We start from the raw sequence: 16,803 nt of genomic DNA on the forward strand, positions 1-16,803 counted from the left end.
CAACATACTTCTTCTGTTAGTAATAGAGTGTGTCGGTATGTATCTAACTTCGTTCAGGAGAAATTTTTTTAATTGAAATAATGTGACTTTCGGTTTCCAACGAAAGTTCGGATATACTGTAGTTAATTGGGGCCTCCTGTTTCTAAGCCTTCCATATCTGATCGTGGCATTAATCTATCTAACTCCGTTCTCGAGATTAGGGATAGACAGCAACGGACGACAGTGAATTTATAGGTCTACAAGTCTTTTAAGATGCAGCGCAATAAGTACCCTCCAGTAACCGAGAATGTAAAACCATCGAACACCGGTAGTCTGTCATGGGTTCGCGCGTCGCCAACAGATTGGCCACGTGCAGTTTTCTGGGTTTTCATCACGTTTGTAACACCTAAATAGGGAACACCTTTACATAAGTCTTCCCGAGATGCATCCTCCTTGACAGAACGCTTCCGCCGTAACCAAATAAACCAACCAATTCTAATAATTTGGAATGCGTCTGTCTCCATTGAGAGCCTGAACAAAACCATAATGGGTGGGGGAAAAAAGGAAGCGTACCAAAGTAGGCATGATTAATATTTTTAAATATAATATTAATTTCAGAATGTGATTATGATTTTAACGTGAAACAGACTGTTGGTAAAAAAAGAGAACCCAAACCTAAAAATATAGAAGATCAGGAGTTGAAAAAGCAAAAGTTTGCCTTAGACCAAAAGTTTGGGTTAGACTTAACTCTAGATAAAGGTTAATCTTCGAAAATTGGCCAGTTTAACATCAAAATATGTGAAAATCAATTCATAGAGGTCGTAAAATTCCATTTTAACACATATATTTTGTTGACAAAAACGAAAGGAAACTATGCATCTAACAAATANTTTCATTCAAGGTTTTCCATTAAAATGTCATAATTTTTATACATTCTAACTCCAGATCAATTAATAGAACATTTAACATTTAGAATATAAATATATACATACAGGAATCATTCAAGTATTACATCAGTACTTCTTAGGGGAGGCGAATTCGTTTATGTCTGGCGATTGCTGACGATGAGGGCAGGAGAGCGAGTCTTAACGTAAGATTGCACCTATAGTTTATTTTTCTCCCCAGTCATCAAAAAAATTGTCTGAAAGTAATTCATGTGTGATTGCAAATGGTTTTAACTTCTGGCTTACGAAGAAGTATCTTATTTCTGTTGACTAATGATGATGGAGATAAAAAGAAACATATTTTGCTGATATAATACCTGAATGGCCACGTAGTTAAAGACATTTATGGCATATTTCCATTTAGAATCGTGCGAAAGCATAATCCATCTTGCAGACTTCATTCTAAATCATGCATGTATCCAACATTTTTTTAAAATGTTGGAATACTTTGCTTTACCTCATAAAACGCATTCATTATTCATTTTCATTGCTGATAATACCCAATCTCTTACCAAGATTCTTAATTTTATGCACTACCTCTTCTTGCACTAAATTGAAACACATAGCAATCAGAGCCATTCCTCCAAGTACATAAATAGAGCAAATGACCAACTTTCCTTGAGATCCACTGTCAGTAACAACACTATCACCAGGTACTAAATCACCAAAGCCGATGGTACTTAACGTTATGAAACAAAAATAGACACCATCTAAAAAACTCCATTTTTCCCAAGCAGAAAATAAAGCACCACCTCCACATATATAAATTCCTATAACGAAAAAGCACCAATGAACGGGAACGGTAATTATATTTCCACTTTTTCTTCCTTTTGGTTGATCTGTTTCTCGATATTCGATTAATCTCTTATTTTTTCCACATAATTTTACATAAACATACTTGAATCCTTTAGCTAGACCGTTTCCTATGTTTGTTAGATAGAGAAACATTAAAGGAATACCGACTATAGCATACAGTATAGTCACTATCTTTCCATAAGTAGTCTTAGGCGCGATGTTTCCATAACCTAGAACATAAAATTTAATCATTAAAATTAAAAAATTAATGAATAATTAAATTTTCTAACGTAAATTATTTTTTCATTCTCTAATTTAAAATTTAAAGATTTATTTATCTTTTAAATAATTTCGATAATTTCGTTTTACAAAAGTTATTAATAAAACTTTGAACTAATCTCTTAAGGCCGTATTCACACGAAGGATAAAAATATCCAATGACTGAGTGAATAAAATCACTGAACACTGATATTTGGTCGCGAGTTCGCTCCTCTCCAACGACTGATCATGCACAGTTTTCCAGATTTTAATCATCTAAATGGGAACGTTTCCTCTAGAAAATCTTCCCGACAGCATCCCTTTGGCAACTCATCAATCTTTTGAAGTTCAGAATATATTTATCTCTTAAATATTCAGTATAGAAAAACGTGGTTAATAAAATACAGTAATGTGATGTTAGCCGATTGGGGTGAGGATATTTCGACAGCCGAGCGGTCAACACTGCCGTGTGGGCGCAGAATGACTCACCGAGACAGGTTTACCATATAAAACCGTTAAATAACATTAAAATTTCTTACAACATTTTCTTGATTGACGGATTATCACATCACGAAGCGCGAGGATAAAGTTCAAGTAGAGTTCGAAAAGTTCGTGTTTCCGTTTCCTACGGTTCGGCGAAGACGGTGAAATAATCGTCGGCCCCGGGGCGAATGGCACTGCTTCAGGTGGTTTTTCTCGGACGAACCGACGAGCCTGGAGGTCGTCCGGTGACACTACAGATGAGGTTGCTTCTACTAGATCCGAAACGTTTTTTCCAAGATTCGGCGGGGACACACACGTCCAGGAGGATAAGACTATGAACCAAGAACCTTTGTAACTTGAATCGCACGGTTTTATAGATTTCCCAACCTCAGTCGCCTCTCCATTGGTCTCTCCTTGTCACCTGGTGACAATTCGAAACCCAATGGAGGGCGCGGGAGAGGTCAGCGTCGCGACTGAATATGATTCCTCTTTCGTCGCTTTTTCTCGACTTTATCTGTTTCCATTGTTTAAGGAAAAACAAAAAACAATTGCATTGTTCAATCGAGACACCTAATCCTTTTCATTTGCGTCTGAAAAGGAGCACTTTAATTCCGATCGATACCCTTCATTCGGACCTCTCAGTCGACCCCTGTTCGGGTCCTCACAGTAATTTAAAATATAATAATATAATTTTTAATAATAAAGCATTATTTTCATTAATAATTTCGTGATGGTCGGATAACCGAAGCAGTTAAGACGTCAGCCTATCGCTCTGAGGGATCCAGGAAAGCAACCTCAAAAATTTTTCATTGTGTAAATCCCGAATATGTCAGGCCGCGTCCCTCTACACCCGGTTGCCCGATTATGAGAATAGTCGAACCTGGGATGGATATAGAAAAAAAATGCCCTCTTAGTGTCCACAGGGAGGAAAAAGCCAAGAACGAAAAAATAACTTGGGTATAATATTCTTAATGAACTAATAAAATATTTTTAATTTATATTTTTTATAGCATATCTTTTAAAATTCATATTCTTATAGTTTTCTTATACTATAATTAATGTTAAATTCCATTTTAATACAGTATACAGAAATAGACAAAATTAATATTTTTTTAATATGATTCATTATCACAATTTTTATATTATTTTCAGTATTCTGTAGAATAATTTCGAATAAGTTGATACCCAAGAAACCGTAGTAAATTATTTATTAAATGCTGGGTGTCCGAAAATGTCGGTCTCAGTCCTCACCATCTGGACGTTCCTTTTGTGGGCCAGGCCGAACCCATAATGGGCTTGCTAAAAGAGGCCCTCTTAGTGCACAGCCCTGTTTTAAAACTTTCCGCCCTGTGCCCACAGGGCAGAAAGTTTCTAAAAAAAATACTACGATATGAATTATAAAACAGATTAATTAAATAAAAATAATCTGTAATGTCATACATCTGCAATTAAGAATTTTTTCAAAATTCAAAATATGAAAATTAAAAATCAGATCTATATTTTCAATAATTAGTTTTTAAAAATTCTTTTTAAAGCAAATTTGGGTCCTGTAATTCTCATAAGTGAAGTTATTACAAATTTTGTAATTCAATCACTTGTGTGAGAATTACAGGATGGCGACAAACTATTAAGGACAACTTTTATATCTACAGGATCGTTCATAAATTACGTATCGCTATTTTATACTTTTCAACTACCATCCCGCCCCCATAACTCTCCGTAGTGCCGTCACACATATCTACCCCCGAAATTACGTAGCGCATATCCTCGATTGACTCCTTTAATTGTACTAATAATACAAAACAAAGGTACCTCTGCCGTATATTATTCGAATACGTTACATAATTATCCGAACGTTATACAATTTTACAATTTAATTATAGTATACGTATCACGAACAAAGCAGTGATTTAAACATTACGGTTCGCTACTTAATACATCGGAAACAAAAAAGAAACGTTCCGTTATCCTACTTTAATAGGGTTCAAACCTTAACATTACACAACAAGGGCGTACCCAGGATCTAAATTAGAGGGGGCAACTCATATTAGTTTCGAGGAAGTGGAGAGGGAGAGTGAAACATGACGATTTCTTACAAAATAAAACTCAAAATTATTGAAAAACTGTTTTTATTATTTATTAATATACTAATGCCACTGTATACAGGGTGTTTATAGATAAATGGTGCGGTTTTAAAAATTGATAATAAATCGATTTATTACCTTATATGAATAAACCTTACAGCATAAGCAGCAGCAACTGTCCAAGTTTTTTATGCATTAATCGCAATCCTTCAATATGTGCACCCATGGTCACACGTCACACATCTACAAGGTAATCAAATTCTTTTCATACGCGGTGTAGCATGTTCTCGGTGATGGTCTGCAGTGCATGACAAGCGAAGACCGGGTAGCACGTAAAAAACTTGGACAGTTGCTGCTGCTTATGCTGTAAGATTTGCCCATATAAGGTAATAAATAGATTTATTATTAATTTTTAAAACCGCGCCATTCATTTATAAACACCCTTTATAAGGACCTACTACCTACCATGTAGTTAACTGAGTTAAATTTTTATGTTAGCAATAATCTTCTCGGATTTACTGAAAATTTTTCTATAACTTTTTTCCCCCCATCTCACGGTGTTCTTTCACAAAATTTCGATGCACGCTTATCAGGCATAACCCAGTCAGTCTTTCCTCTCCCATAGTGTTCCTAAGCTAGGTCTTCACACTTTGAAGCGTACTGAAGGATCGTTCTACGGTCGCCGCGGCCCACCAGTGGCCGAGCGGTTTCGTTACCCGAACACTGTGAGTTTGGTCGTGGGTTTGCGCCTCGCCAGGATGGGCTGGCCACGTGTTGTTTTCCGGGTTTTCTCCACGTCTGTAACGCCTGAATAGGGGCCAGTTACCCTTAAAAAGACATCCCGAAAGGCATCGCACAAGTGTTGCGTTGCCGTAAATTAACAAATAACGGTCGCCGTAGTGTATTTGTGAATTGAGGATGATTTTCTCATGGCAGGAAATGTTAGTTCAGAATCTAGAGCCATCTGGCGTCTTCGAGTGCAAGAATAGCGAAATAATTCTAAGATTTCACGACATATGACTAGTCTTAATCACAATATTCATTATTCAAACTGATACTGAATTGATACGTCTGTGCTGTGTCTCTGTGTGTCAATTACTACATTTTAATATTTCATATAGGGAGAAGCAGCTGCCCCTCGCTGGGTACACCCTTGTTACACAATGTTTTTTTGTAAACAGCTCATCTCTTTCTAACCTATCCTAACGATTACTTGCGTACTCATACACCCATGTCTGCGTTACGTAATGAATGAACATTTGCTATATATATATTGTTCACACCAACGAGCTAGAGGATACTACAGAGAGAGTGGCTGTAGCGACGCCATGTTTAAAGAAAATTGAATACACGTCCGCCATTTTATTTTAGTCAAGGGGACGTGGCATTTATGTTGTGCAAAGGCAACTAGCTAGAATATTCTAACTCGTTGTGTAAAAATGTGCAAAAGAAAAGAAGAGTTTTAACTGTTAACTGAGATGATGCGAGTCAAAATGACTTTTTAAAATTAATAAAAAACTAAGTAAAGTAAATAACAAGACATTTCTTTCTTTAACCCTTTATTTAAACGTTTCTAAACGGCAAAGTTCGAAATCCGGCATTCTATATAATGCCTAAAACTAGCCGGTAATCTATGAAACAAGTCATATTTTACAAATTTCCTAAGCATTCTATAGAATGCCAAATGAGAAACCGGCAAGTGAACAATTTTACTGGACAAACAGGAATTCAATGAGTGTTACAAAGTGATGCCACACCATTTGACTGCTTCTGTGTACTTTTTGGTGATTAACTTGTGGACAAAATTGTTAAAGAAACAAACAGGTATGCTGTTGTACTTGGTTTTGCACGATCACAATTACTGCTACTATCACTCACATTCTTACTTTCTACATATTCATCAATACCATCTGATAATACAGACTCATCAGAACCTAAATTGAACAAATACGCAATCATATCTGATTTGTTCAAAGCGCAATTTCTTTCAGCCGCCGTCATTTTAAAATATATCCTCACTACAGGGTCTAATATCGTTATTTCCTGTGAACATCTGTTCATATCATTGTAATAACTTACTTTGCGAGGCTAGAAATCATACCCCTTCACATGATGTGAGTCGCAGGTATGTATTTAGCCAAGTTAAATAATGTAATTTGTTAATAAATGTAATATTTTCATTTGTGAAAATAATATCAATCTGTTTATGTACAATTATATTAATATATAGTCTATATTTTTTATTTATACTGAATTTAATTTTAATGTTAATTTTTATTTACTTTCCCCAATTATGTATTCTCAGTTGATATGAATACATTTTTAACTTATGAAAATTCAAAATACATATGATAATTTTCATATTTCGTTGGCCTTAATCCTTACATGAAAATTAAATGTCATGTAAGATAAGCATGTAAGCATTCAGACTGTTATCAAAAATATCTATTTTAAATGGTTCTGTGCTTAAAAAACGAAAACAAAAACAGGTTATGTAACTGTATATAATTATCACTTTTCTTACCATGACGATCTGAAGTTCGTCACAAAGAAGTCGGTGTCGCTTTTGATGTGACGTCAGATTTCTGTAGTCACATGACTGTTTCCTTAGACCAGTGGTTCCCAACCTTTTTTATTAGCGTACCCCATGACATATCATATCTCTAGATTGTATCCCTCATTTAAGAAATTTAGTGAGTACCCGTATTGTTAATTTTACATATTGTAACTTTAAATTAAAGAAAAAAAAACTAAATGAAAAAATGTATAATAAAGTTGTGATTGTTGCAAGGAAATATTTTACGTAATAATTTTTTAATACTATTAGTTTGTGATACATAATATATTATTTTTTCTGCCATAATAACTAACTTTTTTCTGTACCCCTAAGCAACCTATCGCGTACCCCTAGGGGTACGCGTACCACAGGTTGGGAATCGCTGCCTTAGACGATCTCGCGATGTCACTCGTAATGTAGAGCTATAGAACCAATGAATATTTTCTCCATCCCTTTACAAACTATTGCTTGGAAGTTTGTTTACAAAATGACGATAATCAGAGATTACGATTGCGCTGCTTATAAGCTTCGTGTTACAATTTCTCGTGTATTTTTTATTGTTTATGAATTAATTAGTAAGAGATATATAAAATAATTTTACTGATACATATGTTACCGTTAAATCGATAAATCCGGTGAATATGTATAAATCATCGTTTTTTAAAACTCTTTCCGCCTTGTGGGCACTAAGAGGGCTTCTTTTTAGCAAGCCCATTACGGATTTGGCAGGTTCACAATGGGCCGGCCGGGTGGTGAGGGACGGAACACGACAGATCCGGACGGACCACCCCTGAAAAATACGTGCGACTAAATATCCAGATGGCACAACCCGCTGATTGGTCAGCTAAATGACGTCAACCCAGCGAAGTATAGATTATATTTTGTGATCGTCAGAATATATCATGACGAAATACTGTAGATTAGTTTTTTTAGTTATCGTAATATGGAATGAGTATAAAGTGAAAATACAGCTGATTATTTATTTTTTTTTTGAACATTTAACTTCATACTTGATCTTTATGCACCTCTGAACCAAATCATACACAATAGATCATTTTAATAGTGTGATTAGTGTTTTAAATTTACGTGCACATATAGTAAATAACAGAAAATTTATACTTTGTTACAGATATTATTCATAAAAAGTTCGAGAAAGGATGAAATTTATAATTAAGACAAGTCAGAATATTTTTTGAATTTGTCATATGCATTTAATATAGTTAGATGAAACAATAAAATTAATGAGTCTGAATATCAGTATTATAACAACAATAGAACAGCGAGACTAGTGAATAATTCCATCGGGACTGAAGCAAAAAATTCTAAGAAAAGACAAAAAACGGGAACAAGACTAACAAAAACATTCACATAAAATTGTTAATATTCACAAGGCATAAATAGACACGTGAAGCAAAAAATAAAAGAAGGTAATAAAGTCATTTTGACTGCTTTCTGCGGTTGTAAATAAAGACCTTTATATCTCGGGAACCTTTGATTATATCAAGATAAAATTCGGTGGTAATACAAAACGTTAAGATTCAGGAAAAGTCAAAAAATTTCAGCTTCCTACGAAGCGGTGGATGCGCCTCTTGTATTTTCTAAAAAATAAATACATATTAATTTTAATAATATGAAAGTAATCGCACAATATTTTATAACCGCATTATGTATTTTATTACAAATTTTTATACTATACGTGAAAAAAAAATAAGATTGCTACCGTGTTTCCCCGAAAATAAGACCTAGCACAGGTTTTTGCTGAATTGCGAAATATAAGACCTCCCCCCGAAGGTAAGACCTAGCAAAGTTTTTTTAGTCGTAACGGTCATGGACAGATGGTTAAAAGTGGCCGTTGGCTTTTTGAAAGTACAGCNAAAAAATAACTTATTATTTAAAATGTTTTAACAATTATGCATTAAAAAGTATGAATTATGTTTAGGTGAAAATATATATTAAATTGTTAACTAATCTGCATTTTTACTTAGCATATTCTGTTGTAATATGCTAAGTATATATATAAAACATTAAATACAAGTTTCTGTAAGGTTAAAAATACTGTATTGTCTAATAAAGAAAGTTAAAAAAAAAACTTAATTTGCAATTTACATTTGTTGTTTTTGACTATTTTATTATTATAGTAAATGTACAAAAAACTTACAAAAATACAAAACAGATAAAAGTTACTTCTTGATGTTTAAAAATGTCTCAGCATTAAAATCTTTGATATCACGTAATTTAATGTTAAAATTATTACAAAATTTTCAATTAATGTCAATACACACAAGAGCTAGTGAAATTATAAATAAGTGCTTTTTATTAAGTTTTAGATGAAATGCCTATAACTATGATATAATGTCTGTCCACTCTCACAACAACAATAACAATACGAAGTTTAGGCTAATCGATCAACATTAACAATTTTCGTAGGTTGACGTCATTCAGCTGACCAATCAGCGCGTTGTGCCATCTGGATATTTAGTCGTACGTTGAAAAATTCCTGGGGATTTTTCGACCCGTCTGGAGCGGCATGTTGCCAGCTTGACCGCTCGGCCATCGTGGCCCCTAATCACAGGGTATTTGCATAATAACCAACAGTTTTGATGAATGTGATAAATTATTTATGTTTGTAAAATTAATTACATTAACCTGTTATTATGAACAATAATCAGCATTATCTGGTTATAGTGATAAATTTCACGTTTCTGTGAGTTTGAACCTGTCTCAATAGTACTGTACGGGCCGAATGGCCGAGCGGTCAAGGTGGCAGCCTACTGCTCTGGGGGACCAGGGATCGAATTCAGACGGGTCGAATAATCCTCAGGAATCTTTCGGGGGGAGTGGTTCGTCCGGATATGTCGGGCCCCGTCCCTCACCACCCGGCCGCCCCATTGTGGGCCTAGCCGTACCCATAATGGGCTTGCAACAAAGAGGCCCTCTTAGTGCCCACAGGGCGGAGAGTTAAAAAAAAGTACTGTACGTGGTGACTTCCGCGTCTGGTTAAATGTGACAAGAGACAAATAAAAGACAAAGACAGATCTATGCAGTAGCGTAGCGTGGGTGCAGCCGCCCTGGGCAAAGAAAAATTCCGCCGTCCCCTTATTTAGGTATCTTAATTTAAAAGACTAAAATTCAGTTTCGTCACAGAATAAGTAATGAAAAATTCCGTGCTAGTGTTGCCACCTTTTTAAAATCGCTGACCCGGACGGCAGGTGAGGTTTGTTAGAACAGAAGTTCCTGACGCATGCACAATGTCATTTTGCAATGCGAAGAATAATGTGCAGTGCATGCCGGTTGTAAATCAGTTACAGTTAGCGACTAGGGAGACTTAGGTAGCAGTAACGTAAGTAACCTAGATGACTTAGCTCTATGACTTAGATCTATTGGATATTGGAGACTTAGCTCTATTGGATATTGGAGACGTGTATGAATACGATCGTACAAGCAAAAAAAAAAGGTCGATAGGTTGTGCACGATATTCCGGACTGTGTAAATGAACACGATATTCCGTGCACATTTCAATCGGTCCGAATCGAAGGTGCGACGAACGAAAGTATGTGATGAAATGATTCAAATTTTTACAAGATATTTTTATTATTTATTGTGAAATTTTGCCACACCCTAAAAAGTGCCNCGTATTGTTAATTTTACATATTGTAACTTTAAATTAAAGAAAAAAAAACTAAATGAAAAAATGTATAATAAAGTTGTGATTGTTGCAAGGAAATATTTTACGTAATAATTTTTTAATACTATTAGTTTGTGATACATAATATATTATTTTTTCTGCCATAATAACTAACTTTTTTCTGTACCCCTAAGCAACCTATCGCGTACCCCTAGGGGTACGCGTACCACAGGTTGGGAATCGCTGCCTTAGACGATCTCGCGATGTCACTCGTAATGTAGAGCTATAGAACCAATGAATATTTTCTCCATCCCTTTACAAACTATTGCTTGGAAGTTTGTTTACAAAATGACGATAATCAGAGATTACGATTGCGCTGCTTATAAGCTTCGTGCTACAATTTCTCGTGTATTTTTTATTGTTTATGAATTAATTAGTAAGAGATATATAAAATAATTTTACTGATACATATGTTACCGTTAAATCGATAAATCCGGTGAATATGTATAAATCATCGTTTTTTAAAACTCTTTCCGCCTTGTGGGCACTAAGAGGGCTTCTTTTTAGCAAGCCCATTACGGATTTGGCAGGTTCACAATGGGCCGGCCGGGTGGTGAGGGACGGAACACGACAGATCCGGACGGACCACCCCTGAAAAATACGTGCGACTAAATATCCAGATGGCACAACCCGCTGATTGGTCAGCTAAATGACGTCAACCCAGCGAAGTATAGATTATATTTTGTGATCGTCAGAATATATCATGACGAAATACTGTAGATTATTTTTTTTAGTTATCTTAATATGGAATGAGTATAAAGTGAAAATACAGCTGATTATTTATTTATTTTTTTTTTGAACATTTAACTTCATACTTGATCTTTATGCACCTCTGAACCAAATCATACACAATAGATCATTTTAATAGTGCGATTAGTGTTTTAAATTCACGTGCACATATAGTAAATAACAGAAAATTTATACTTTGTTACAGATATTATTCATAAAAAGTTCGAGAAAGGATGAAATTTATAATTAAGACAAGTCAGAATATTTTTTGAATTTGTCATATGCATTTAATATAGTTAGATGAAACAATAAAATTAACGAAGTTTTGTATACCTCTAAAAGAGAAATTTTCACAAATCTTGCTTAACATATTATAAAGTTTAAATGTAAAAGTTACTGAACAATTTTGAATAATGAATATTCTCTATAGATTATTCTTATCAGAATTTTTGTTTTAATGCTTTAGTTAGAATTGACAGTTCTTTCTGTCAATAGACCTTTTGTGCTTTTGAATGTCAGTTCAAAATGTTAAGAAACAATACTTACAAATGTTAAGTAGTGTTAAGAAACAATACTTTTCAAATTTACAGAAATTTCATATATCCAGTTCCATCATAGATATATCTGTAAATATGTTTAATCAAATTTGTACGGCCATTTTTCAAATTAAAAGTATAGAATTCTTGTATAAATTATTTAACAATCAATTATACTGTAAGTATTTAAATTCCTTTGAATATAATAGTTATATATGTTTTAAATAAGAATTTCCATACATTTCATCATGGAAATTCTTTATCAATATAAGTGTCAGGAAAAAGTAATGTTATCATAGTAAGCTATTTTTTTAGTCCTTTTTTTATATCTTGTTAAAATAATATGATCATAGGATTGAATACCTATTTCTAGATGCCTTGTATGTGCTGTGTACCTGGTTGCATAGGAAAATATATATCCAGTGTCTATATTTAAGTTTCCACAGGATTTGATTTGAAAAACAAACCAATGGATTTGTAAAAAAAAATAACTTATTATTTAAAATGTTTTAACAATTATGCATTAAAAAGTATGAATTATGTTTAGGTGAAAATATATATTAAATTGTTAACTAATCTGCATTTTTACTTAGCATATTCTGTTGTAATATGCTAAATATATATATAAAACATTAAATACAAGTTTCTGTAAGGTTAAAAATACTGTATTGTCTAATAAAGAAAGTTAAAAAAAAAACTTAATTTGCAATTTACATTTGTTGTTTTTGACTATTTTATTATTATAGTAAATGTACAAAAAACTTACAAAAATACAAAACAGATAAAAGTTACTTCTTGATGTTTAAAAATGTCTCAGCATTAAAATCTTTGATATCACGTAATTTAATGTTAAAATTATTACAAAATTTTCAATTAATGTCAATACACACAAGAGCTAGTGAAATTATAAATAAGTGCTTTTTATTAAGTTTTAGATGAAATGCCTATAACTATGATATAATGTCTGTCCACTCTCACAACAACAATAACAATACGAAGTTTAGGCTAATCGATCAACATTAACAATTTTCGTAGGTTGACGTCATTCAGCTGACCAATCAGCGCGTTGTGCCATCTGGATATTTAGTCGTACGTTGAAAAATTCCTGGGGATTTTTCGACCCGTCTGGAGCGGCATGTTGCCAGCTTGACCGCTCGGCCATCGTGGCCCCTAATCACAGGGTATTTGCATAATAACCAACAGTTTTGATGAATGTGATAAATTATTTATGTTTGTAAAATTAATTACATTAACCTGTTATTATGAACAATAATCAGCATTATCTGGTTATAGTGATAAATTTCACGTTTCTGTGAGTTTGAACCTGTCTCAATAGTACTATACGGGCCGAATGGCCGAGCGGTCAAGGTGGCAGCCTACTGCTCTGGGGGACCAGGGATCGAATTCAGACGGGTCGAATAATCCTCAGGAATCTTTCGGGGGGAGTGGTTCGTCCGGATATGTCGGGCCCCGTCCCTCACCACCCGGCCGCCCCATTGTGGGCCTAGCCGTACCCATAATGGGCTTGCAACAAAGAGGCCCTCTTAGTGCCCACAGGGCGGAGAGTTAAAAAAAAGTACTGTACGTGGTGACTTCCGCGTCTGGTTAAATGTGACAAGAGACAAATAAAAGACAAAGACAGATCTATGCAGTAGCGTAGCGTGGGTGCAGCCGCCCTGGGCAAAGAAAAATTCCGCCGTCCCCTTATTTAGGTATCTTAATTTAAAAGACTAAAATTCAGTTTCGTCACAGAATAAGTAATGAAAAATTCCGTGCTAGTGTTGCCACCTTTTTAAAATCGCTGACCCGGACGGCAGGTGAGGTTTGTTAGAACAGAAGTTCCTGACGCATGCACAATGTCATTTTGCAATGCGAAGAATAATGTGCAGTGCATGCCGGTTGTAAATCAGTTACAGTTAGCGACTAGGGAGACTTAGGTAGCAGTAACGTAAGTAACCTAGATGACTTAGCTCTATGACTTAGATCTATTGGATATTGGAGACTTAGCTCTATTGGATATTGGAGACGTGTATGAATACGATCGTACAAGCAAAAAAAAAAGGTCGATAGGTTGTGCACGATATTCCGGACTGTGTAAATGAACACGATATTCCGTGCACATTTCAATCGGTCCGAATCGAAGGTGCGACGAACGAAAGTATGTGATGAAATGATTCAAATTTTTACAAGATATTTTTATTATTTATTGTGAAATTTTGCCACACCCTAAAAAGTGCCGCCCGGAGTAGGCCGCCCCTGCCTCCCCTACTACGGTACGCCACTGGATCTATGGAGGCAATTCAGGGAAGAATGTTATTTCTGATTTCTGAAGGAAGAAAATTGAATCACCTCGAAATATTACAGTTAATTAATTAATGAAACAATCAAAATATAAAAAAAAAATCCATCAACGAGTTCTTAACTTTCCTGGCAACATTTTGTGGCGCCATCTGTTATTATATCTTATTTAAAAACTTATTATATTTTTAATTATTATAAAATGGCAAAAAACTTAATTTTAAGGATATGGATGGGTTTTATAAAAAAATTGTAAAATCGAATGACGAGTAAAATCGTTATTAGGTCTGACCCAACTCGAGATATGACACTCGACCCGCTTTATCTCCCGACTCCATCAACCTTTAACCACCAAAATTTAATAGTCTCCATCTCTCTAATACACAAACCTCCCTGCAAAATTTCAGAAAATTTCGACAAAAAGCACATAAGTTATTAAGCTTCAAACAAGGTGGACAAAATCGTGCCCCCACACATTCATACATACAGAAATTACCCCAATTTTTTTTTTTTTTTTGCTTTTCTCGAAGTTTGAAGGTGCCCAAAGTCCAAGAATGTAAAAATCTTGAAGGGACATTTTTTGACCGATCGCCATACTTTCCGTTATAACAACAGAGCTCGTAAGACAAAATTAAACCTATTTTACAATTAGGTTTTATAGAAAAACAAAATAATTGTCTGAAGTGCATTTTTATAGTGTAAGCATATTTATTGCTAGATTATTTTCCGCATAAGTGGCTGTCCATAAATTACGTAAGCAGATATGAGCGTTTGAATATGTAGGTTATGATGCGTTACAAAAAGTGGAATTGTTTAAAACGTTACGTAAAGCTAGGGTCTTTTCATCTCAGGTAATAGAACGATTCGTTTTTAAGTATTGCATAGCAAACCGTACTGTTTACGTCACAGCTTCGTACGTTATACGTGTAATTAATAAAATAATGTAACGTTCAGTACCCCTTGCCGTGTATTACTCCATACTACAATTAAGGGGGGTCGATCGAAAATATGAGTTACGTAATTTCGGAGGTGAGTACTGGTGACGACGTTATGGAGTAGGGATGATAGTTGAAAAGTATAAAAATAGCGTTACGTAATTTATGGACGATCCCTACACTATATAATTCACACAATTGCTTAAAATTTCTGTATAATTTTGATATTTTTATTAGTACTAAAATTTATTTAATTTGCAGCTTGTATTTTCTCTCTTACCATTATAGAAATTGTACTTTTGAATTATTTAGCAAATTAATAAAGAAGAAATAGCATGTTAGCAAAGGACAAATCCTAGCATTTTTTACATCACGAGTAATGACTTCACTACACTTATACTTTAAGTACCAGTTGCAATTAATTAGAATAATTAAAAATATACTTTATCGTTCTAAAAGTTTTAAAGTTTATATTTAAAATATCAGTCAAGTGACATCGTAGTTATTATTTACAATGCGCGCGTGGGAGGTTTCCGCCCTTGGAAGTCGTATAGGGATGACTAAAAATAACTTTTCTGTTATTTTAAAATTTGTTAAGAGTTTCACACAATGTTTATTCTTAGAAATTAATGTATAAATTTTTATTTCTAATCAATTTAAATCATTCTACACGTTACTTACCTATCGTAGTGATGACCGTAAGACAGTAGAGAAACGCACCCGGTAACGACCACTGATTTCTTCCATTTTCTTGAGCATCGTAACCACCTTTGACAGCTTCTACTAACTTACCCTGATAGATTCTAATTTCATCTTCGACAGATTTGGTCCAGTTTTGTTTGTGTAAGATATTAAAAGCAACGGTGACTCCCCATAAACGTAACACAACATTTTGGCTCTCTTTGTTCATCTTCAGCACTAGTTCTTCTTCGTTGTTAATTTCCAAACGATTAAATGCAATTGCACCTACAATTGTATAACAAATAACTAGAGAAGTTAATCCCAAATGAGAAAATAAAAATGCACTTAATCTTCTACAGTATATTCTGCATTTGTTAATTGGTTTCTCTCGTACTTGTCTCCGTTGTGACCTCCTCCTTTCTAGTGCCATGCTGTTTGGCTTTATTTCACAAAAATTGTTCTGTATCTCGAGATATGATTGGACGGTTACTCTATGACGTCATTAATGGTAATTTAGCGTTTTATGTAATTGCTGAAACGTTTTTAGATTATTTTGATCAATTTAATAATTTCAGTCTTGGTTAAACGCTTAAAATTTATCTTGAAAAAATGTTTAGTTGAAAGTTTTTCTCTCGTAACATATATTAAGAAGTAATAGTTTCTAAATAATGTTTCGTGGTTTAGATATTTAAGGATGAAAACTTACCAGGAATTTAAAAAAAAAAAAAAAAAAGATAAAATAGTCATAAACAATGGATAGGAAGCAATCGTTTATTTCCAAAACTTTAGAATTTAACTGGAAATAAATTTACCATATATTATACAAGGTGTCCCATAAG

At 34.2% G+C, this 16,803-nt stretch overlaps 1 protein-coding gene across 2 annotated transcripts; it reads right to left on the bottom strand.

Moving 5' to 3' along the window:
• Positions 1–878: 878 nt before the first annotated feature.
• Positions 879–16,651, bottom strand: LOC111635135 (potassium channel subfamily K member 18-like). Of its 2 annotated transcripts, XM_023379996.1 has the most exons (3): positions 16,359–16,389; positions 15,965–16,249; positions 879–1,948 (listed from the first exon to the last, which is right to left on the bottom strand). In XM_023379996.1, exons 2-3 carry the CDS (start codon positions 16,191–16,193, stop codon positions 1,398–1,400), a joined length of 780 nt encoding a protein of 259 aa, XP_023235764.1. In that variant the 5' UTR covers positions 16,194–16,249; positions 16,359–16,389; the 3' UTR covers positions 879–1,397. The 2 variants fall into 2 exon arrangements, with proteins under 2 accessions (XP_023235764.1, XP_023235763.1); XM_023379995.1 differs by having other exon boundaries at positions 15,965–16,651.
• Between the last annotated feature and the right edge of the window lie 152 nt (positions 16,652–16,803).

This window comes from Centruroides sculpturatus, unplaced genomic scaffold (genome assembly GCF_000671375.1).
Source record: "Centruroides sculpturatus isolate CEXI.00-Female unplaced genomic scaffold, Cexi_2.0 scaffold688, whole genome shotgun sequence".
In the NCBI taxonomy this organism is placed as follows: Eukaryota; Metazoa; Arthropoda; class Arachnida; order Scorpiones; family Buthidae; genus Centruroides; species Centruroides sculpturatus.

What these genes read in the sequence shown, in the direction of transcription:
- LOC111635135 (XM_023379995.1), bottom strand. Translation starts at nt 16,394, where the DNA reads ATGGCACTAGAAAGGAGGAGGTCACAACGGAGACAAGTACGAGAGAAA. An exon ending in TACGGTCATCACTACGATAG is followed by an intron (nt 1,949 to 15,964) that starts GTAAGTAACGTG and finishes TTTATGTTCTAG; the next exon opens with GTTATGGAAACATCGCGCCT.